Source organism: Gouania willdenowi, chromosome 5 (assembly GCF_900634775.1).
Source record: "Gouania willdenowi chromosome 5, fGouWil2.1, whole genome shotgun sequence".
In the NCBI taxonomy this organism is placed as follows: Eukaryota; Metazoa; Chordata; class Actinopteri; order Blenniiformes; family Gobiesocidae; genus Gouania; species Gouania willdenowi.
The window spans coordinates 25675289-25700657 of record NC_041048.1 but is presented as its reverse complement, the minus strand read 5'-3'; the positions used below and the strand labels follow the sequence as shown (position 1 = coordinate 25700657).

Genomic DNA, 25369 nt, shown 5'->3' with positions numbered 1-25369 from the left:
TGATCAGGTACCGAAACCGACTGGGTAGAGGAGGGAACAGGAGGACAGAAAATATACAAATGAGAGAATTTCAATATAAAAAAGGTTATTTAAAAAAATTAAATAAATGTAAATAAATCAAAGTACATGTTGCTAAAAGGAAGGAAAGTTTTTTTTGTTTGGTTTTTAGCAGTAAACTCAAAAAGCTACAATTCCAGCAGGATTCCAATTGGTGATGGTCCTACCTCCCGTGGTTGCCTCTCTGTTGGTATTGTTCCAGGTCACCTTTCACGTGATGAATAAATGTACATTCTTGCTTTGGGAAAAAAACGCCATCGTGAAGGAGATCTGCACAGAGACCAGAGAGGATTAAAACTTTACTAATCAACACAGCTGTAACATTCACATTCATTCATAATCAATGCTGTCATTATCTAGGACACAGGTGAGACATGAAATAGAAATGAGTTTTAAAATATTTTGTAAAGCATAGCCATTCATGCTGATGAATAGTTGACTTAACGGGCCTACCGTAGTTTTGTATGAAGTAAAGTTTGACAGTGACTCGAGATATGTTATTTGCAAAATGTTTTAAGGTTTTATTGTCAATATTAAGTTTTTCTGCAACAAGCAGTGGCTGAAATAACAGGTCCTTTGTTTTATATATTTTTAAAAAAAGACATAAAAATGTTTTAAATAACAGCAAATCATAACAACAGGTTACATGTATTTTGCTTTTTTTTATTTTGCAGAAAGGCTGTACTTTAATTAAGTTAACAGTAGTATAACCAACTTAGCATGTGCATTGCTTCACCCCATGGAATTCAATTCAGAGAGTCCAGCTCTTGTAGTGGGGTTTCCTAACCCTCTTCCCCTGATCAGGGATCTGCAACCTTTACTCTCAAAGGAACCATTTTACCTCATCTCGCCTAGATTAAAGTCCTCCTGGAGCCGAAAAAATACCTTCTCAATGAAGACATACAGTGTATTAAATTGAACACAGTTAAAATTATATAGAATAATGTTTGATTTAATTTGACTTGATTTTTATCGATCATGTAAATGGCAACTTAAAAAGTTTAAAATAAAATAAAATTAATTGACATCAAGAAATAAAAAATATCTTGCATCTTCGAATTCTTACGCATCTCAGTTTACATGAACACAATGTTAAATTTTTTAGTTACTGTACAGTGGGGCAAAAAAGTATTTCGTCAGCCACCAATTGTGCAAGTTCTCCCACTGAAAAAGATGAGTGAGGCCTATTATTTTCATCATACGTATACCTATGCAAAATGAGAAGAAAAAAAATTCCAGAAAATCACATTGTAGGGTTTTTAATGAATGCATTTGCAAATTATGGTGAAAAAATAAATACTTTGTCAATAACAAAAGTTAATCTCAATACTTTGTAATGTACCCTTTGTTGGCAATGACAGAGGTCAAATATTTTCTGTAAATCTTCACAAGGTTCACAACTGTTGCTGGTATTTTGGCCCATTCCTCCATGTAGATCTCCTCTTGAGCAGTGATGTTTTGGGGCTGTCGCTGAACAACACGGACTTTCAACTCCCTCCAAAGATTTTCTATGGGGTTGAGATCTGGAGACTGGCTACGCAACTTCAGGACCTTGAAATGCTTCTTACGAAGCCACGCCTTCCTTAACATTTAGATATAACATATAACATTTAGATTTAACATTTAGATATAAATTTAACATTTAGATATAACATAAACCATTTAGATTTAACGCTTTTTTTTTTTTTTACCTCTATATATGTGGTTGTGTTAAATATAGGAAAATGTGCTAAATATGAGAAAAGTGAGATAAATAATGAAAATGTGTAAGCTATAACTTTTATACTACATTTTTACACTTGGCGCCCCATAGGATACTGATCACCTGATAATATATCCTCAAAATCCTATTCTTTCAGATCACTTCCTGGTATCCTTTGAATTCAGAATATCAGCCTGCTTAAATTCAGAGAGAAGAGTACACTATAGTAGATCACTGTCAGAAAAAGCTGTAGCTAGATTTAAAGATTTATCTCCATCATTGCTTACCTCTGATTAGGGGTTGCCACCTGTCCCTTAAAATACGGAATCGTTCCTTATTTGGACCTTAAATAGTGCGTCCCGTACTGAGCCAAAGCGAAACGCTGTTTGTTCCGTATTTGCATAAATGAGCAGAACACTAGACATGTCCGTCAAACACAAAAACGCAGGAAATGCCAAGGCCAGCAACATCATCGTGGGTCTACGTAGGACCCCTGCTCTCTGTGGTGTGTCCTGTCACTGTGTACATGGATGTGAGTGTGTGGTGCTTTCAGGGACTGTTGGAGAGTAGAGAGACGACACACACACCAGCGCTGCTCTAACACTAAAAATGTCCAACTTTAGAGAGTTTTCAGTGGCCCACGGTCAAACATCCTCAGGAGAACAACACTGTAGATATAAACAATTATCCATCATCTCCTGAGGATGATACAGTAAGACACATCATGGTTGGACTGATTTAATAGACTACTAGGATTTGATTTAATGTTTAGGATGTGGAGGTTTTACAGTAGTATTAGGCAATATAAATAGGCATATTATGTATGGCTTTTTAACAAAAATCATACTGATAGGTTAACAATAAATAAATATATATATATATATATATATATATATATATATATATATATATATATATATATATATATATATATGAATAAATACACTGTCAAATACATCTAAACTTTTCTTATATATATTGTGTTGCTTGTTATTTTTTGTAGCACTACAAATACATCAACAAAAAAATTATTAATCAGTATTAATAATATTATTCGATGTATTTTTTTTTTTTTTTTTTTTGGCTCTGGAAGGATTTTAATCCACACACACATTTCAGTTTATTTTTCAATATTATAGATTTTTTTTACATTTGCACAGACATTTTTTTTCATCCATCATTCATAATTTGTGGCACAACTCTTTAAAATACACCAAAAGGTGAATGAGCAAAACATCAGAAATAAATGAACAAAAAGGCTTAAATTCAAGGTTAATGTTGGACGAGACACAAAAAGAGTTTAGACGAGCCTGCAGACACTAATAAATAATATAGAACATGAACTAAGTGGTACATGGGGCAATAACGTTTGGGAAAAACTGTTTTATGTCCAAATGTGTCTATTTTTGAGGATAAAATTCTAACACATAGAAACAAAGCTAATGTTCCCCCTGCAGGCGTGCTCAATAATTTCTAAAACAAAGCTGCTCCTGAAATAACCCTAACTTGTAGCTTTTATTTACATAGTTTCACTCCAATTTGCCTATCTGAACTGACCTCAATAGTTGGTGCTTTTAAACGAACAACCTGTCTTTTAGATCCAATCCCAACTCCACTATTTAAATATGTTATTCCACTAATCAGCACTAATATGGTGAACTGGATTAACACATCTCTAGTAACAGGTTATGTGCCACAGTGGATCATCATCTTTGCTGCAGAGACTGGAAAGCGTTTTTGGGATTGAAGAAACAGCGCTGGGTTGGTTTAAATCCTACCTATCAGACAGAACCCACTTTGTTTATGTTAATAATCTGTTGTCAGCGCACGCCAGAGTTAATCATGGAGTTCCACAAGGGTCAGTTTTGGGACCAATTCTCTTTACATTATATATGCTTCTACTAGGTAACATTATCAGAGAACATAATACACATTTACATTGTTATGCAGATGATACACAGCTTTATCTCTCAATGAAATCAGATGAAACTCATCAGTTATTAAAACTCCAGGCTTGTCTTAAAGACATCACATCCTGGATGAGCGTAACTTTCTCCTTCTTAACCAGGATAAAACTGGTGATTTTATTTGGTCCTAAACACCTCAAAGATAATTTATCAGAGCAAATAGTTACTCTGGATGGCATTACTCTGTCACCCAGGACTACAGTAAAAAACTTAGGCATTATCTTTCATACTGACTTATCTTTTAAGTCTCATATTAAACAAATCACAAGGACAGCCTTCTTGCACCTCCGTAATATCTCTCAAAATCAAGAATATCTTGGCCCAGAGTGATGCTGAAAAACTAATCAATGCATTTGTTACATCTAGACTAGATTATTGTAACTCCCTACTGTCAGAATGTCCTAGTAACTCACTAAAAAGTCTCCAGTTAATTCAGAATGCTACAGCTAGAATACTAACAGGTACTAACAGGAGAGAGCGTATTTCTCCAGTGTTGGCTTCTCTTCATTGGCTTCCTGTAAAATCTAGAATAGAGTTTAAAATCCTCCTGTTAGCAGATAAAACTCTACATGATCAAGCTCCTGTGTATCTTAAAGACCTGTTAGTGCCCTATCGTCTGAGCAGATCACTCCGCTCTGAGTCTGCTGGTCTCCTGGAAGTTCCTACAGTGTCTCGAAGTAGAACAGGAGGCAGAACATTCAGCTACCAGGCTCCTCGCCAATGGAACCAGCTCCCAGTCTTAGTACGGCAGGCTGCTACTCTCTCCACCTTTAAAAGTAAACTCAGAACCTACTTATTTCCTAGTGTATATCGTATAATAGCAATAACCAAAACTGACTTGGTCTCGTTGTTTTGGTCACAATCACAGACCATTACACGCAATGGTCAGAACCTCAGACCATTGCGAGAGACAATTACATTCAAAACCTACTTATTTACTAAAGCCTACATCGTATAACTGCGATAATTTAAAGCGGACAAGGTCCCCTCTGTAGTGATCGCTGAGATCACTACGTACGGCCAGGACAAGACGAAACTTCATCTGTACTGATAGCATGTCAGAGCATGGTGGAGGCCGCAAGACATTTAATATTAATATTAACCTAACCACTAGGAACGAGTGTATCATAGTGTATCATGTTTTTCCTGCAGTCTGTGCCTTCTCCTCGCCCTCCAAGGGCTCTCTTTTCTGTTTCAGGTGTCTTGATGCAGGAGCTGGCGGTTCTTGATCGGTAGTTTGCAGCTCAACTAGTCTGGAACACTCGGATGGACTGATCATTGGTTCACGGCTCAACTAGTCTGGGACTTGGATTGGACTATCCTTCTATCCTATTCTGTTTGCCCTTCTGTTCACTTATCCCAACCAGTCGAAGTGGATGGCTGCCACCTCTGAACCTGGTTCCGCAGTAGATTTCCTATAAAAAAAGAGGGAGTTGTTTCATTTTTTTTACGCAATGATATATTTTTATCGTTTGGTGTATTTCTCTGTAGTGTATGTTTTGTGTGCATTTTTTGTATAATTATTGTTTTTGTTGCCATTTTAGTGTGATTCGGGAGTCATTTAGTGTATTTTGTATCTTTCTGTTTACTTCGTGTGTAGTAAACCTGTGGTCAAAAAAATTATTAATGTACTTCGTAATTTGGCTGGCAGTGACTGGGGAGCAGATAGGTCAACTCTGCTTGTGATTTATAGAACAATGATAAGATCGATTTTGGATTATGGTTTTTTGTATTTGGTGCTGCAGCAAAAACTGTTTTACAAAACCTGTATCCAGCTGTATAGTGACCATAAGACTGGTAAAGAAACGCCTGTAGGAATCATTAACACTCCTGTAGGAACCATTAGACTCTTGTAGGAACCATTAGACTCCTGTAGGAATCCTTAGTAGAAGGTCAGTTAAAGTCCTGTACGAGATTAAAAAAATCCCATTAGAAAAACAAACCGAACCATTACAAACCATTAGAAACCATCAGGAACCATTAGAAAATGCCTAATAGGTGCCTAATGTTTTTTTTTGTGAATTTTTCAGCAGGGGACAGAATTCAAGCAAAGCAAAAATCCCTAAGAGTTGCAGTGAAGCTTTTAGAAGCACACCCATACCTACACTAATGGTTGAAATGGGGGAAACATTTTTAAAAATTAGAAGGCAGAAGCTGGGGCTCCAGTACTGGGCCAGACTAGCAGGACTTCAGCATAATTCTACGACCAAGTTTGTAAAGAGGGAGGCAAAAGCACATTTTTGAGCTTTATCTGTCAGTTGGCTGGTAAGGTGGGCTTGGAGAATGGGAGTGTTGCTGCATCAGTGTGGTCCCCTGTTCCATTCTGGCTTTTGCTAGAACCAGAGGTCCAATTGGGCCTGCTGGGGCTGGACAAGAGTCATGTTAGTGGCCAAGTAAATGAGTTTGTGGTTCTTAATAAGGAAACTTCTTTTCACATTTTTACAGATGGGTCTAAGGATCCGAGCTTGGGAAAAGATGGTTTTGGAGTCTACATTATGAATAATGAAATTGGGAAAAGTATGCGAGTATCTGATTATGTATTTGTGTTCACTACTGAGCTGTTAGCCATTTGGTGGGCTTTAGATTGGATTGAGCGAAATAAACCTGAGGTGTCAGATATTTATTCTGATTCTATGGCAAAATATCTGCCCGAGCAGATATGTTGCTGGAGATTTGGTGTTGCCTTCGCCGGATAGAGTTGATGGGGTCCAGTATTGGTTTTTCCTGGATCCCATCACATTCAGGTATTGTGGGGAATGAAGATACTGATAAGCTAGCCAAGGAGCCTCTTCTCAAGAAGGAAATTGAATATGTGGTCCTTTTGGGGAAGACTGAATGTGTCAGTATTTTTAAAACTACTGTGCATCAACAATGGCAAAGGGTGTGGGAGAATGAGACTAGAGGGAGGCACTGTTTTAATTGTCAGCATTTAACTCATTGAGTGCCATTCACATCTATAGACAAGAATTGGTTTGGTAACGTGGAGTGCCATTCTCGTCTGTAGACGCTAATTGTGTTTTTCGGCTGGGGTTGCTAGGAGACAGTGTGACAAAGCTCTCCGGTGAATATCTAACTTGTATCACGATGTAGTGACCAACTGGTGCCATGTAGGTGGCAGCATCGCACTTTTGGATGAGAGATCACCGTGATGGGCCGAGCTCAGAGGGAGAGGAAAGGAGTTTACGAGATAGAAAATGGCGCTATGAGAGTTGATGCTGAAGTTCCCAGCAGCTCACAGCAGCACACACTCAACCAGAGCATGTGTGGAACCTAAGTGGACTATTGAGAGTGTCGCGATGGTGAGATAAAACGATAAAAAAAAAAAAAAACGGGGCAAGCGCTGACACTCGGCATGTTTGGGATGAGGAGGAAGTTGCTGTGTGGAGAATGATGGGGGAGAGACTTGGAGGAAAGCCAAAATACATTAAACTCTGACATAGATAGCAAAAAATAATAATAATGTTGCCATCAAAAGTCCAGTCTCAGTGTTGTTTTTGTAGTTTTATAGAAGGAAATTAATGTTGAGGTATCCCTAAAGCAAAAAAAAAACTTTAAAAAAATGCTTTAAAGTCACTAATAGGTTCCTTCACAAAAAGACATTATTCTCAGCTTTTTGTCACAAACTGGAGATTTGTGTATAAACTGTGTTCTCTCTACCAACCTGTATTTGAGAATCTAAAGTGGAATGATTCTATTGAACAGAAGAGGGCAGTATTACGCTTCTTTTAGTGTAAAGCCTGCAGGAAACCATTAAAGAAGAAGAACATGTGGCCAGTCCTTCACTATGGCTCAGTCTATGAATTCTCTACAGCTTCCAGCTGAAGTCTGGACCCACATTTTTGCATTCTTGTCCACGACTGATAAGTTGAGTGTCCGAGCCTCCTGTGTGTTCTTCAGGAAGCTGGTAGACCGCGGTTGTCTGTGGAAGAACTCCACGGTGTTCCTGGACTTTAAAAGCGGCCGTTACAACACTCGGTTCTGGTCCAGTCTTCGGCGTAGGAAGGTGAGCAGTGTGGTAGTGAGCAGTGTAAAGCAGAGGGACTGGAGACAGCTGGCGGTGTGCCTTCCTGCTCTCACCACCATAGTGATGGACCGAGCCTGTCAGAGCTGTATTATGCACCTGAAGGACTTCCATCACCTCAAACGCCTTTCTGTCAGATCCAGACCCTGTGATCGCTCCACTGTGTTCCAGTCTCTACCAGTGTCTCAGCTCAACAAACTCACTCACCTCAGCATGTGTGGAGTCACTTTCCCTTTTAAATCACCTGTTGAATTCCAGTCCACCTTTTCCCAGTTCGCCCACCTGACCTCTCTGTCCAATCACTGCACTGGTTTGCAGATCTTTAAAGATGCAGAGTCCATCATTCACTGCACAGTGTCCTGTCTGCCTCAGCTGGAGCACCTGTCTCTGTGTTTGCTGTCTGTTCATGGTCCCTCTGATGGAGTGGATCAACTTCACAGTAAAACAGCTCTGAGCAGCTTAGAGCTGGTTAACTGCTCAGATGTTCTACTAACAGAAGACATGATGAAAACCCTACCAGGCCTGAGGAATCTTACAGTCTTCTACAATAGATCTGACAAAATGCAATGGAAGCAGTCGTGCCATCTGCAAACATGGCTGTGTGACCTCTCTAATCTGTCATCATTGGTGGTTGTCAATGGGCCACATGTAAAAAAGTATGGTGCTTTCATTCCAGCCACTGTCACCACTCTTGGGTTGTATGTTTGTGGGTTATCCTCCGAGGAGATGAACGCAGTGGCGCTGCAAGTCCCAAATCTGCTCCACCTTCATATGGTCCCCTGGCCATCGGTCTGTGGGGCCCAAACTACAGACTTGTCTCAACTTTTTCCTAAACTGAGGAGCGTTAAGATTTACCATCTACATGTACCAGAGAAATTTTTATTAAAGCTCTCAGAGATGAAGAACCTGGAACACTTAGAGATCCTCGATGACCATCCAGATCTTTCTAAACTTGTTATCAAACTTAAGATGCTCACAAATCACAGACTTAGGATCACAATCCGCCCTTCTTCACTAAGAGACGCGTTTCTTTGTTCCTGCTCTGAAAAGGTAGAACAATTTGGACAGCCGATGAATGTTATTGGGAAAGGCATTCACACACTTGGACTGGAAAGAATGTAATGTAGTTAAAGCAGGGTTTTCAACCTTGATGTCACCTGGAATATCTGTAATTGATATATTAAAAATACTGATTAAAATTCTATTCTTAAAAATGTGAATTCTTTTTCAAATGAAAACACCACACACTCTCAAACAACTATATGCTATACTTTGTCTCAAATATGAATCTAGTTCGAATAAAATGCAGTATAAAAATATTTGAGTTGGTGCATCTTTTCACTTTATTCACTAACCCTGGCTACTCTACATTTAATGACAATTCATCAATTTTATGTAGTGCTTTTTTGGACACTCAAAGACGCTTTACAGAATCAAGGCATTATTCTTTTACTCCACACTTAGTGGTGGCAAGCTACTATTGTAGCCACAGTCGCCCTGGGGCAGACTGACGGAAGCGGGGCTGTCATAGTACGACATTGGCCCCTCCGACCACCACCAACACTCACTCACACTACATTCATACTAGGCAATGTGGGTGAAGTGCCTTGCCCAAGGACCCAATGTCAGATACTGGGGTGACTGTCCCCCACTGTGGCACCTGGAATTCTCAGTGGTCTTCCATCAAACTACTAACCAGGCCTAGACCTGCTTAGCTTCAGAGATCTAACAAGATTGGACAATGACAGGCTGGTATGATAATTGTAACATAGTATCACATATATTAATGCTAGAAAAAAAAATGTCTTGGGTCACCAGAGATTCATTATATGAAAATGTGGTTTATGTCCCTGGAATGGTTGGGAACCACTGAGTTAAAGCATCCTGAGGGAGGGATTATATTTGTTCAGCAGGTTCAGTGATGCTTAAGATGTGATCAAATCATAATTTCATTTTCAATGTTTGTATCAGATCATTTTCAAATTCTTGTGCAGAAAAACTTTCAGCTTTGTACATGTGAAATGTGTTCACTACCGGTTATGTTTAAAATATGTGTGTGTGTGTGTAAAGTAACTGACAAGGCCAAACAATGCCAGAAATAAATCCTTGAAACTTTATTTGGCACAAGGTAAATCAGTCCATCATTCACACGGATCGGCTGTCAGTCCAACCACACCATGAACCACACAATCCTCAGGTTCATGAAAAAAGTCCCAAATATGTTTCAAATCAGGAAAAATGTTCACTTAATTTGTATTTATCATAAAAAGTCTTAATTCTTTTGATTAAAATATTTCACAAGCAAAAAAAAACAAAAAACAACTGAAGGTAAAGAAGATAATGGAGCAACATGAACTCGGTTTCACTTTAGTCATACATTATTGTTTTAAAGCGCCCACATCCCCCATTAAACACCATCAGCCACGGCTTAACTAATACAGTGTAAAGATAAAGTTAGGATCCACCACAGCAGTTAAAGCCTCTCCCGACTTCAACCTAAAAAACACTGCAGGATACTGATCTCTACAGTGTATAAGACCTTATTGCATTGACACATTTTGGCACAAGAAACACATCGAATTTAAAAGTGTGTCTGAATATTCTCTGTGCATGCACAGGATTCAAAGTCAGACACAAGCAACATACTGTAGGCCTAAAATATATAGAAACACTTGTTTCATGTCCGGCAAATAACAGCTACATGTGAAAGGAAGTCATTGCAAAGGTTTCCTGTGAGTTTGGCATCATATCATCCATCATCAGATTTGCACTGGTGCCTCGGCGCCGGGTCAAAGATCATTAACTAATTTAAAAAATTAAAAAAAACAACCTACGGCTGCATTTCATATGAAGTCTGACACTGGAATCTATGCTGGTATGTGTGTGATTGTGTCACAAGGAATTCAGTCAGGGTCAACAACTGTGAAGCTACACATCAACAGAGCCAGCTCTTTGCACATCAAGGTGAGCCACAAGTGCTCGAAAATATAGAAAATGTAATCAAAATGGAGACAAAAGACAGTTCTGTTGCAAAGCGTCTCTGGTATATAAATTTAGTTTGTGATTGTAATGTGTGATCATTTAAATGCTTCTCATCAAGTACAAACAAGTCCAACTCTTCAGCCTGCCAATTACCTGCAACTCTAGGATAGGATCTTTTTGGTTTTGTTTTTTGTTTTTTTTTAATAGCTAATATAGTGTTACTGTACTATTAATCATTAAAAAAAAAAGCATGATTTCTTTTAACATTGAAGTACTCAGTATATGAAATACATCTTTATTTTTGTCTCTTGGAGAGATTTGTAATTAGTTGACAGTCCTTTATCTTCCTTATGCGTGAGGATGCTACTAAGGTTATGAATGTGGTCAAAAAAACCTCCTGTTCAATTGTTGGTGGCAGTTGGCGTGGGATCATGAAATAAGGTTAGCCGACTACTTTTTATAAAAAAAAAATAGTGGTTACTCTTGTTTCCTTAAACTATTGAAACAAATGTAATGTTTCAAGAGTAAAAGTTTCTAACCTAATGAGTATCCTGAGATCTTATTGTAAAAGGTTAAAACAATTATGTGAACAGCAACAAGGGCTTTTTTTTTTTAATCATTAAATGCCTTTATTTGTATTTTATCTTTTAGTTGCACAGGAAGCTACACCCATTATCAGGAAGTAACACATCTAAAAATAGGGTTGATAGTATACTGACATAAATCGAAGTGTTCTTTGGATTAAAACTTGCTTGTGTTTATATGTAAAGTGTTTACACAGTGGTTTTTAGATTGCATCTTAAATGTTTTCAAAGTTAGAAAAATACCTCTTTTTTTTTTTTTTTAAAAACTTACAGGCCAAGCACCAAATCCTTTAAAAATGCATCTCTCTACATTGTCCATGCAATCAAGCAATTTTTGGACATCTCCTGGTAACTATGTCGACATACACTGATCAACACATGATGCAGGGTCTCGCCCTGAGATGGGAACACATTTACAAACCTCAATATTAAACTCTTACAGTTGTACACGTACACACTTGAGAGGAAACATGCATCCTTTCTGTTGCACGCAGGTGTTAACCTCTGAATAGAAATCCCATTTGGGCTTTGTTAAAAACAATTAAACATCTTCAGTAAAAGTGTAAAATGCCAAGCCTGAGAGGTTGGACAATCAGGGAAGTCCCTTCAGTGTCAAGAGCTTAAAGTCACATTTGTCACTATGAACACACTATGATAGACAATGAGTCACCATCTGAAAACCCAGTGTCCCACAAGATGTGTGTGAGTAGTACATGTGTTCACATGTTGAATAAAAAAATGTGTAAAAGCACAAACACATGGAAGCAAAGGCATGCATGAAGTCTAGCTGAAGAGTTTGATAAAGCAGCCGTGGCAGTAGGGCTTGTCGTTCTGCTCTTTAAAGGTGCCCTTATTCAGCTGCTTGAGGCAGAAAGCGCACACAAAGTGCTCTGGGTGGAACTTCTTTCCCATGGCTGTGATGCAGCGGCCGGTGATGGGCTTCTGGCAGCCAGAACACAGTGAGCCCCTGCGCTCGTGATAGTGGGCCTCACAGTACGGCTGGCCCTCGTGGTCAAAGAAACTGCCATTTATGAAGGGCGTGAAGCACTCCTGGGAAACACAATACAACATGCACACATACTTATTGACACAAAAAAGTTCTGAATGATTAGTTGTTTACCACCAACAACTGCAGAAATGACTCACCCTGCAGACAAAGCATTCAGGGTGCCACAGTGAATTCAGAGCAGAGATGTAGTTCTCCAGAATGGCACGAGCACAGCCGCCACATTTAGGGGCAAAGATGTCAAAGTAGTCCTTCCTGCAGTATGCCTTTCCATCCTTCTCATGGAAACCTGGGGCATAGCAAACACACACACACACACTGACTCATTGCACACTTCACTGAACATGAACAACAGTGGTTTCACACTGAGAGGAGTCAGGACTGGTACCTTCAGGTCCAAAAAAGGCTCCACACTGAGCACAGAAGAAGTGCTCAGGATGCCAAGTCTTATCCAGGGCTGTTACAACTTTCTGTGACACAAAGATCAGCCACAGTTCATATAAAACAGAATATTACAGTGAAGATGTGATTTTAAAATATGCAGGCATGTGTGTGCGTGCTAAAGAAAGCCAACACACTCCAGCCCTGAGAGTCAATCCTTATCCCAAAGTTACGGATCTGACTTACCGACTTCCCTTACTAAAGAATCCACATTTAACTTAACTATCGCGGCATTTAGTGCACCATTAACCCAACACAAAACTACCATATTGTGCTCTTTTGGCTGTAAACAGAGGCTAAACTCTTTTCAGTTGACCACAGCAATGGTGCCGGGTCGGGAAACGCCCATATGTTGTGACGTCACGTGGGAACTATATATATCTCCAAGCCTGTGGTCATGTGACTGCCGTAAAGCGAAACATTCTCCAGGTCACATGACCTGGTGAAAGACGGTCTGTCTCCTCCAAACTTACATAGGCGATATTTCAAGAGGGAAGCCCTGCTCTGAGCATTGATACTGTCAAGTGCTGTATATTGGCCTGAGGAATCATTTAAAATAACTCATATGGGTCAACTCTTTAGGTCAAAAGGTCCACGGTGTGCCTTTAACGTTTAAAAAAAAAAAAAAAAAAAAAACTCTGTTGTGCCACCAGGGGGAGCAATAAGGTAGCAGTGGTTTATCAAGAGTGTTGGAAGATGTTGCAAATTGTACTATTGATATTCTTCATGAATAGAAATCTCAAACCAAATGCCAACCATGATAGTTATCACTTCATGCCATGCTTTATGATTATCGATGTGAAAACAGTGACATTCTCATAATAAACAGAGTGCCATTCAACATGGGAAAGGTGGCTTTATGTTCCAGTGGCTCCAACAAGGCTTTCTGTTACGGCTAGCTGAAGTACAACTGTACTGGTTAACTGTGCGTGAATGTGTTGCATGCTCATGTCCCCTTGAAAAAAACAACAAGCAATTTCCAAAACGTAATGATTTTTCCGAAAGGGCTTTAACCGATACCTCATAAATAAATAAAGTGCGTGAGTGTTAATGTATAGAATACTAACATCCAGTATGGGTCCATTACAGTAGTGGCATCGTGGTGAGAACAGGCTGTGGTAATCCGTCTCGCAGTAAGGCTGCCCTTCCCGCTCAAAGAAGTTTCTGGAGCCTATCTCCTCCTGACAGTGGGTGCACACAAAGTGCTCAGGGTGCCATGTTCTGCCCATGGCTGTCACCACCTGGTACAGGGACACACAGTGATTTGAAACATAAAGAGCAGCAGAGGTAAACGTTTGTAGGCAGTGCTATACAGTAGATGCAGCAGCAGATACGCCTTTCAAAATCTGTTTTTTAACACTTACACAATTAATAATCTATAATTGTGTCACTTAATTTAGGTAATATAAATTACCTACATATTTTATAGGAATAATATTTCATTCTTTGGAACATTTGGACATGGCTTATTAAGAGTTGTTCTTTTCGCAGTTTATATTTTTAGCAGAAAGAAATATTTTTTGGGAAATTAACTAAATACTTTTTAAGAAAAAGGATCAAAACCATTACAGTGCAGGTCACGCTGTATATACTAAAGCTTAAAGATACTACATACTTCTTATCAACAGAAACTTTCAATTTCTTAAGGTGAAAAAAAGAATAAAGTTATTTTTGGTCACTAAAAAACTAAAGACCTCAGTGCATTGAGTGAACCCAATGCACCCACGATCTTAGTATTGTGAAAATGAGACATTAAAGATTTTTTTTTGCTTGATGTCGGGAAAAAAGATGATTAAAGCCTCCGAAGATGAATATTTATATAGTTTTCCTCAATGCATTGTTGTAGAGAGAGAAAAGGCAGTCTCACAGAGCAGTTTATGGGTGGAGTTTATCTGTTTAACTAGTGAAATATGTAACAGAGAAATATCACACCAGAAGTCAGGCTTTATTTGTGCTACTCTTACTCATCAAGTTCAAGTATAACAGAAATCACTCAAGAGAAAACTTGATCACTAGTGAAACTGTAGCACTTGAAGCTCACATAACCATTTTATGTGAACAAAGTTCAGCCGTTTCCTGGTTCAAAAGATTAAAAAAACAAGTTGAAACTACTTCATATGCTTATAATTCAAGCTTATGAAATTGCTACAATGATGTTTTATAAGTCTTGTGGAGATTCTCTAAAAATGGTGTTGAAAGTGTGTGCGAGGAGCTAAAAATAGACATGTTCAAACTCAAAATGGGCGCTGAATTTCTAATTTCGTGCTTGTTTAAATATGGATGTCTCTGCATAATTACCTGTCCTGCAATCGGCTTCTTGCAGGCACCACAGACACCTTTCGCCACCGTCTGCACCCCAAGTCTGTTTAGGTCGGATTGCAGGCTGCCCAGCATGTTGTCCAGCTTGTTGGCTGGTTTGATAGGGGCAGTGGGAGAAGTCTTTCCTTGAGACTGGATCTGACAAATCAAAAAAAAGGAAAACAATCAACAATCAACTTTTTTTTTTGAGGAAAGACCTGGAAAGACCAGGTCATTGGTCACTGTCGATGGCCACCATGCTTTTTCAGCACACATTGCGATTTACATTGTGCATGATATACCATTACTAAAGAGAGTATGTTGCAACCAATAATCCAATATCATTCAATAGTCATATTTTCAACCAATCAATAAAGCCAATGTGTAATATATGGCCAATTTTACCAGTCATGTTTTGAGTTGCCACCTTATCGCCTCAGCATTAATTAAATTAATTTAAAATGTTATACCTGCACCTATAATGTAGTGATATCCAAATAACCGTGCATTTTTAAGATTTTGTATCAGTTTTCATGCAGTGTTTTCTGCTTATGTATGGCGTTCAACTCCCTACGCTCTCCTCCAACCGCTCAGCCCTCCACTGCACTGACTCCAAACACGTTTGCCTTGTTTTTCCACTGAGAAGATGGCTACCATCAGCAACCAATTCTCTGAGCCTGACCAGCCCCAACCTACCACTGCTGCTTCACTCTGCTCTTTTGCTCCTCCGAGTGAGAATGAGCTCTACAGACTTCTTCTGAACTCAAAACCTGCAACCTGTCCTCTTGATCCAATACTTACCAGCATCCTGCAAACCATCTTGCCCACAATCAAACCTGCAATTACACACATTGTCAATTCCTTCGTGGAAACTGGCATCTTCCCCACTGCTTTTAAGCAAGCTTGGTTCACCCCGCATCTCAAAAACGCCTAATCTCAATCCCTGTATAAAATAATTGAGCACACAGTCTTCAACCAAGTTTACCAACATCTGCAGAACAACAACCTAACTGACTCTCATCAATCTGGATTCAGGCCTGATCATTCCACTGAGACTGCACTCCTGTCAGTCACAAAATCACTGCAACTGGCTAGAGCTGCTGGTCAGTCCTCTGTCTTACTGTAGTTGGGACCGTCTGCTGCTTTTGACACAGTGAACCATCAAATTCTTCTCTCCACACTCTTTGAACTTGGCATCTCAGGATCTGTCCTGTTGTGGTTGAAGTCCTAACTCACATGTAGATCCTTCAGAGTGTTATGGTGCGAAGTGTCTAAATCACATGGCTTATGGACAAGGGTAGTTCAGGGGTTAGTGCTTGGTCCCCTAAACTTAGCTTTTCCGGTCTTTTCCACCCATTGACACAATGGTCTCAGCTCGATATCAGCGCGTCTGGCTGATTATTGTTATTATTATATTATTATTAAATCTGTCCAAACTGAAGTTGCTCCCAGTGGTCGACTGGTGTGTGAATGTGCGTGTGAAGGGGTGAATGAGCTGATATTGTAAAGCGCTTTGAGACTACTTCAGTTTGGGGATAAAGCGCTATATAAATCAAGTCCATATACCATCAGTGCCCGGCTTGAATCCAATCTACTTGTGCCCGCAAACTCTGCCAGAAATTTAAGTGTCATTGATGGCAGCTGACCTTTAAGTTTCATGTGCCCTCAATTTATCTGTGTTGTTGATATGCCCTCTATAACATGAGGAGGATCAGACCCCACCTGACACAACAGCCACACAGCTTCTAGTACAGGCCCTTTGACTACTGCAACTCCCCTCTGGCAGGCCTTTCAGTGTGAATATTTTAACCTCTACAGATGATCCAGAATGCAGCAGCACATCTGGTCTTTAATCAGCCCAAAACACCACGTCATCCCACTGTTAATTTCATGTCATACACTTTCAGTGGCAGCTCGAATCCAATTAAAGGTGAAGGTGTAGATATTGTTGATATTTAATTGTTACTTGTGGTTACATTGTTGTAATAAAAAAATAAAAAAAAAACTAGTACTTGATGGCAGCACCTGCATCCAATCAAACTTGAAGCACATTCTTGCAATTACTAAGGGTTTTTTTTACTTCGGGTCCAAATTGTTGATTGTGCTGTATGTTGCTTTGAACAAAAGTGTCTTCTAAATAAAATTGTAGAATTGTAGACTTTTATACATGCATGCGTCTCTTAAAAGGTCTGGTTTGTATGCATAGTATTGTACAGTAAAATCACAACTCGATTCCATGTCTCCAGTCAAGATTGTGGTATTGGAGACATGGAAATAATTGTATAAAATGATTGGCTTTCTTGTACTTAAAGTGTCAAAAAATGACAATATTGACAGTTATCACATTATTGACCATTATTATATTACTGGTAGCAAAGGTGTGTACGCACAGTCTTGACAAATCAAAGCAGCCATGGATCTATCAACCTGGCAAAAAACGTTCCAACTGTTAACACACATTGACAGATCTTCATTAGGAACCTCTGATATCACTGATGATGGTGTGAATATGTGCCTAGCTCCTAAGGTGTAAGCAAACAGAGAGTTTCTTGGTTGATGTGGAAATTGGAGCTTCATGACTCCTGCATTCCTTTGAGAGAGAAAATAGCATCTCCACTCCATGGATTCTCTCAGACACTATTCCCAAACACTACTGCACACTGAATGAGATACTCTAACAAGAGAGACTTGAAGCCGATGACATCAAACTGTTACATCAAGGATTGACCTGGTGAACAAGGGACGTTTTGGTTGTAATTATTTTCAAAGGCTGGTTTTTAACCCAATGGCACTTGTTGACATAAGGGCTCCGAGACATGCTATAATTGTGGAGGTAACTGTGCTGTCATGTGGCAGGTTAGGTTTCATTTGCACTGCGGGCCTACCATAGCTTTGCAGAGCAGGAGGCTTGGTGAAACGGGACCATAGGGGTGTTACACTCTACTTTCCTTTAAGCTCTTAAATTCCCCACAGCACTCTGAACACAGTGGTCTTGGCGCCATCAGATGTCAGAATTAGAAAAGAGACTCAGCCTCTCTATCCTGAATGTCAGCACACGCTCATAACCTGGAGCGATTGGATAACAGACAAAGCTTTAAAGGGCCAACCTGCCAAAAGACGGTGACCACCTGAGCTCTGTAGCACCCAAAAATAACAACCTACAAAACTATCCAACACAACAATCTTAAGTGAGAGCGTGACTGATGAGGAGTGAACAGAGAGCCTGAAGTGTGAGAGGAGGATGAGCAGAATGAAGAGAGGTGATCCATGCCTGCATTTGTGGGGAGATGGGGTCATACTCTGTCTGACAGCCCACTGATACAAAAACCTTGGGAGGAGGGGGCGGCGTGATGGGTTTAGGAGGGGGACTAGGAGTTGGAGGGGGTGTTGGCTCTTTGGGGGGAGGAGGAGTAGGCTCCTTGGGAGGTGGAGGGGTAGGTTCCTTTGGAGGAGGAGGGGTTGGAGGGGGAGGCGGTAGCGGTGGAGGAGTCTGCTTGACTGGGAGTGACTTTTTGGGTGGTGGGGGAGATTGTAAAGGGGGGAGAACTTTTCTCTGCGGGGCAGGTGACTCAGGAGGGATGATGATCTGAGGGACAGAAGAAGAAAGGAAACAGAAAAGTACAGACAGAAAACAGAATAAGAAGAACATGGTCAAAATGAAAAAGGAAAGGATAAATCAACAAGTCAAACTGCTTGGTCTAACTGCCAAAAAACTGTTTTATGGGATCGTAATGAAACACTGTAAACACCTAATTTGTGTAAAATTGCTGACTGAAGGCCAAACCAAGATAAACGTAGCGATCATGGTCCAATTTTCAGTTCTACCTTATCCACAGATGGCTGAATCCTCTCTTCCCGTGTTCGCTGTGGGTTGGACATGACGATGACTCCTTCTGTCAGCCAATCATCAGGCTGTTTTTTGCGCCTGCGCTCTACTCGTCCAATCCCCAATTTCCCTTGCAGCTCCTCAATGAGTCGATCTTGTGAGTTGCTCTTATTCACAATAATTGGTCCCATTTTACGTCTCAAAAGTCCCTCCCTGTACATTGGATGCACATTGGAGGTCTCCTTGGTGCGGCGGATAACCGACTTGAGCTGGAGACCACACGGAAAGTTGGAAATTGGCCACTCAGAAATTCCATTTTAGCATTGAAACACAAGCAGTGGGGTCCAGCATGGACGTCTTATCCAAGAAGCAAAAAGCACTCAAGCCAAGCTCTGCTTTCTGTTTGAGGCTCTTAAGTAACAGATTCACATCAACTAATGGTATAAATGAGGCCAGGCATGCTGCAAAGCTGGTGTCAAGACAACACAAGTCTATCACACAATGCTCTCAGAAATGTCAGTGCATGTTAAAGCAAAGCCAGAAGTCAACAAAGGCAATTCTTTGCGGTTTTCCAACATTAATGTGGATTCTCATATCCCATTTGCCAAAATCATTACACCCCGTTGAGGATTAATCCATTGTTCCTTTACATACCAATACATTACCGACACGGCCAGTAATGAAATATACAAAGATATAAACAATGCCCTAAAACTAATGTGGCAATGTTGGCTAAAGCAAGTGAAGACGTGCACAAAAATTCTTTCAGCAAAGCTTTCAACATCAGCCACAAATAACGTCTAAAGGGTGACGATTCCTTCAAGCTGTTTTGCAATTGCTATGACACCCCATGCATCACACCACAGAGAACAAGGAATTTCCCTTCCACACACGTTTGTACAATTAAACAGCCATTTGAGAGCTTGTATAAGCTACTCTCTCAAAATAGGTTTCTTTTTAGCCTTTGAGAGAAAACATGCTGGACAATATGGTCTGAGATTTAGATATATTGCTACTGTATATTAGGTAGTTCAGAGAACATAAACTTCTAGGAATGGATCCTTCTACAGTGTCATGCTAGCAGTTAATTTAGGGAGAGCCAAGCTGATATTCCTACTTGACCAGAAGCAGACAGTCGTTCGATAGCAGAAGGCTGCTGCATGGGCAAATCCAAAGTTGCATCTGGTGTCCCAGGACAGGTAGAGGGGGTGAAGCAGTCATCCATCCAGCTGGACTCTGTCATGGGTGTTAGGGTATCTTCTCTGCAGAGATCAGGGTAAATGCCATCTTCCTCTTCCCAAAATTGGTCTTCCTCTCCCGAAACAACTGAAGCTGATGGATGGCTCTCACCTGGGCGAGTGGACTCAGGAAACAAGATTCTGTCTAAAGCATCATCTAATAAAGGTTCCCTGCATGGCCATGTTAAACCCAGGCCTTCTCCTCCTGGACTAACTGCAGGAAGAGTGTATGAACTAGTTAATGGTGCCGCAGAAGGTGGAACGGGTGACGCTCTGGGACTACTAGTACCTGGAACTGTGTATGTTTTTCTAAGGACTGGAACAGGACTCTTGGGAAGTTCAGGTTCACCCTTTAGTACAGCTACTGGGCTTGCAAGCTTTGAAACAACCACAGGGGAAGTGCTTTTAGGGCCTGAGTCAGGACTAAATCTCCTGGGTATAGTTGGGGAGCTTATAATATTAGGAACAGTTAAAGGACTTGTACCTTTTGGAACAGGACTTGAAAGTCTAGGAATCATCAGTGGACTAACACTCTTAGAAACTGTTTCAGGACTAGAACATTTGGGGATGGTTACAGGGCATGAGAGATTTGGGACTGTCACTGGACTAGCCCTGTTTGGTATTGGACTTGAAAGCCGTGGAACTGTAATGGGACTAGTAGCCTTTGGTGCTGCTTCTTGGACTATAACTGGAGAATAAATCTTTGTAACTGCCTGAGGACTTTTAGGAACAGGGGTCGTACCTTTAGGTGCAAAGCTTTTGAACTTCACATCAGTAGCACTGGGAGGACTTCCTTCTAGAGCAGGACTGGGGTTGTTAGTTACAGTGAGAGGACTTTTAACAGCTACTGGACTGGAGCCTTTGGCAGCAAAACTCAAGTGAGCTGACTCATTAGTTACTGACGTTGGTGTAGGGGTGCTGACCATAGGCCCTACAGTCGATGAAACACTAGAGCTTTCCTTGTGAGATAGTACAAAAGTGCCAGTCTCTCCTTCATTATTCTGCTGGGTCTGCAAAAACTGAAAACTCTGTGATGAAGCAATGACTCCTGTGGAAACAGGCGAAGATGCAGAAACCGAACAACCTTCTTCATCTATGTGTAGCTCAAGTGGAAGAGGAGTAGAGGAAGGAGAGGAATAACTAGAGGGTGGAATAGTGTCTACTGAAGGTATGTGAGTTGGGTCAGTTGCTGCTTTGACAATAAAAGCTGAGGGCTCAACTAGATCCTGGTTCACAGACTGCTGAGAGCCAGACTAAACAAGGTGCAATGATTTAAAAAAAAATGCAATGTACATACAAAGACAAGACACACACAGCGGTAGAGATAAGAAAGAGAGGGAAGAGAAACAGAGAATGAATTAAGAAATAAAGAAAACTACAGCATGGTCTCAGATTAAACAAAACAAATGTAGAATTGAGGGGAAAAAGCGCATTTAAAAGAATGAAACTAATTTGAATTGTCTTATTAAATAGCATAAAAATACCTTATATAGCCACAACCCCCAAAAAAACCCAAAACAGCAATAACAAAAAAACTAAAAAGTACACATAAAATCTGTAATAAATAAACCACATTAAAAAAATAAAATAAAATAAACTCTCTAATGGTAGCAGCAACTAACAAAATCTTTTAAGACAATAAATAAAAACAGAATTAAATCAGTGTAACTGTAATAAAGTCACACAAGGTAAAAAAATAAATTAAGAAAACAAAACTTCATAATGTATGCAAACCTAAAACCCCCAGAGCTGCATCCTACTTACATTGCTTTGGACTTTGAAGTCAGACAGGGAAGCCATAAGCTCATCCAGTTCTCGAGTGGCGGAGGATGCAGACATTCTGTCTTGTTGTTGTGACAATGGCTCCTCCTGCCCATCTGCTGGCTCGTCTGACACCACCAAAGGTGTGGGACTGCATTGAAATAGAAATCAATAAACAGTTATGCAGACGTATCAAAAAAGTGCACACACAAATACACCTGAAAATGTTTGATCTTACATGGATGAGGGCACAGAGCTTTCCAGCTCATCCAGAAGACTCTCTACACTTGGTCGTACATCCTCAATTCCCCGACCTGCAGCAGCTCGTTTTGGCTTTTCAAACAGAGGCTGAGCAGCTTTTCCTGCAGTGGAGACTCCGTTCTCCTGAATATGGTGAACGGTGCTGCTAGCAGGCAGAGGTGGAGCTGCTTCTTCTGTCACAGAAAACCATGTAAAATTACTTGCTTCAAAGATCAATAGTACACAGTTTACTTAAATTGAAACATAAAAACTATTAAAGAGAAACTATGGGGTTGTTGTGTAATTAAAGTGAAATTAATAGAAGAAAACATGAAAGAGCTTTCTAAAAACTGTGAATCACTGCAGTTTCGTGCATGCACCTTCTGTGGGGAAGGCCGGAGTGCTTTGCTGGACAGCATTGAGCTCCAACAGCAGCCGGTCCAGCTCAGACAAATTGCTACCCATTGTTGAGTTCATCGCAACGTTGGATGACTCACTGTTCTTTTGCTTGTTGGGGAAGCTGTGCAGCAGAGAAAATAAACATTTACCGATAATCATCATCACTTACACTGCCAATGACTGAAAATACGAAAGTAAACAGCTGATATCTGAAGGTTCTCAGTCATCCGGGTCATACTGCTTCTAGGAGCTTTATTGAGGCACGTGGACTTGAAGGTTTTTTTGAATTCGCCTTTAATCACGCTAATCAACTTCACAGTATGAATCACAGACTCTCAACTACTCAGTTTTAGAACTGAAGAAGTTTCTTGGACGAAAGGTGAAATGTCTTCAAGTTGCCTCAACTGAGCTTACAAAATGCACACTTGAGTAAAACAGTGGTGGCTCACTATTCTTACCTGTACACGTGGTCGTCCTCTCCAATAGGCTGGCTTGGACTGCAGCTATCACGGGACCAAGGACTTCTCTGGGCTGAGCTGCAGGACTTGATGACAGAATGAGAGTCAAAACAGAATCTTCAAAAGATGTTACACAAATTAAGACATTTTTCACCCTTCAATAGATATGTGAATTACTAAAGGTTTGAAATGCAGTATCAATGCTCAAAAATACACAGCATGCACATGTGTACCTCTGATTCATCAAGTCCGTTTAGAGTCTGCTCAGAGACAGTGGGAGGGACATGTGCGGGGGAGCAGATGCCCTGCTGGGTCTGACCCCCGACGGGGATGGAGTAGGCGCTGTCGTCAGACAGAAAGAGTGGGCGATTGGAAATGTCAGATGTTGTGGACTCGAGGTCCGCCAACAAAGCATCTGCAGAAGAGAAAAATAGACAGAACATCACTAATATGCAAGCTATAACCTGCTTATATCACAGGCTACTCACATTGGCTGCTACATCTTTTGAGACAATATAATTCACCATTAGCCCGACTTACTTTCAAACACTTTGTGATAACAGAGCAATGATGGTTAATTTAATACAATATTTCAAACATTCAATTAAAATTCCACTAAATGTGTTTAAGCTGCAGAATTTTGTGCGTGATACTCCTGTAAAAGATGATTACTTAGTGGTGTATGTCAAGTAATAATGATATTATTTTTCTTTCTTACAAATACAGTACATTTGGATGCTATTAAACCTTATGCTTGATTGGACCTGTGTGCTCCCAGTTGTCAGTCTGTCAGTCACTGGCGTACAGTGGAAATAAATGCACAAATCTATACAGAGTACATCGTGTTGGACGAGGCTTTAACCCAAAATCTCCAAAAACACTGTCAAGCAGCTCCTCTTAAGGGTGAATTTGTATTTCATTACTAAAGTTAAAAATGTGATTATTAGGGATGTGAATCTTTGGGTGTCTCACGATTCGATTCCAAGTCTTAGAGTCATAATTCGATTCAAAATCGATTCTCGTTTTAAAATTTGATGCATAGTGTGTTATGGCAAATTATGGCATCAAAACAATACAGTTTTGTATACGATCATTTTAAATAAACTTATTCCAATGATGTAATCACACAAAGGCAAACTTAAGACAAAAGGTAACATTTATTCATATTAAACAAATAAAAACACACAAACACACTTCTTGTGCTGTCAATGTAATACATTGTAAGATGGGGTTGCTGTTGTTTCCTGTTGAGATCGTGTCATAGACTATCAAGGTCTGGGTGAGTTTGTGTGTTTAAACCTAACACTGTTGCTGTAGTAGTCAGAAGTCGCCATGTTGAAAGCTCATGGCCTACTAGTCTCTACTAAGTTCTTGTATTTTCGGCTTGAAAAAACATATGCTTGTGAGTATGTTTAAGTTTACTGTTTGATAACACTCCTAAGACTGTGTTTGTGAAAGTTAAGCATAAACGATGTGTTAGATAAATCACCGCTGATCGCTGTAACTGTTAGCATCAGTATATACTGTACATGCTTTTTACCATAGATGTTAGCATGAAGCTAGCAAACTTTTTGTATAGTGGTATTTTCGATTTATGAGAACACTAATATGCAGTGATGTGCAGTCAGGGTAGGCAAGGTAGGCAGTGCCTAACCAAGGTTGAATTGAATTTTTGATTATTTGTTTTAATTATAATATAAATATAAATTATTTATTTTTCCATTTCCCATAGCCTACAGTACCTATAAGTTTGAAAGTATCAGCATGTTGGGCTTTTCATAGCCCAAATGACTAAACATCACTATTTCCTAGTACAGCAGAGGCGCTGCACAGTCTCACTCCGCTGTACGGCAGGAGGAGGTCACACCCCCTCCCAAAAGCACGTTGCTGCTCTGCCTCTGTTTCCATAGCGTGTTTTTATGTGTTTGTGCATGCACAGTCAGGTCCCCAAAATGAAAACCATTTACGTAAAAAGGCAGCTCTCTACGCTGCCTTTGGACGTAACCGTGCTATGCTAAATGCTATATGTAAGTTCACAGTGCATTAGTGAATTGATATCATGTGACTGCTGCTGCTACGTTCTCTAGCTGGTGGGCGGGATAACACTACAGTCAGGATGACAGTGTTAAAGACGATTTTCTTTTGAGGAAAAACGACAGCTTTGAAAAGATGGGAGACCAACACCTGAGCTACCAGAGCTTCAACGAAGGTAAGATCAGAAAATTGTTCATATTTTCTACAGTGAAAGGAAGGATTGACTTTATGGATGCTCCTCACTGAGGCTGTTCAAAGTTGTTGTCATTTTCTCCATGTTTATGTGTTTCCAACACAAACAACGGATGCGCTGCCATGTCATGAGATATATCTTGTTGGGAAAGGATGGAGGCTA

At 40.1% G+C, this 25369-nt stretch overlaps 1 protein-coding gene across 4 annotated transcripts in view; it reads right to left on the bottom strand.

Annotated features, from left to right (window-relative positions):
• Positions 1–10868: 10868 nt before the first annotated feature.
• pxna (paxillin a) overlaps positions 10869–25369 on the bottom strand; it is a 53768-nt gene continuing 39267 nt past the window's right edge. Inside the window, exons 2-14 of one of the 4 annotated variants that reach the window (XM_028446267.1) lie at positions 23214–23395; positions 22981–23066; positions 22504–22643; positions 22122–22317; positions 21887–22034; positions 20002–21375; positions 18884–19153; positions 18330–18644; positions 15059–15217; positions 13828–14001; positions 12708–12789; positions 12460–12608; positions 10869–12363 (exon numbers count right to left, since the gene is read on the bottom strand). In XM_028446267.1, the coding sequence (XP_028302068.1) occupies positions 12097–12363; positions 12460–12608; positions 12708–12789; positions 13828–14001; positions 15059–15217; positions 18330–18644; positions 18884–19153; positions 20002–21375; positions 21887–22034; positions 22122–22317; positions 22504–22643; positions 22981–23066; positions 23214–23395 (3542 nt within the window). In that variant the 3' untranslated portion in view covers positions 10869–12096. Of the gene's footprint in view, positions 12364–12459; positions 12609–12707; positions 12790–13827; positions 14002–15058; positions 15218–18329; positions 18645–18883; positions 19154–20001; positions 21376–21886; positions 22035–22121; positions 22318–22503; positions 22644–22980; positions 23067–23213; positions 23424–25369 lie in introns of those variants that run through there. The other 3 variants (XM_028446268.1, XM_028446266.1, XM_028446269.1) reach the window with 3 other exon arrangements.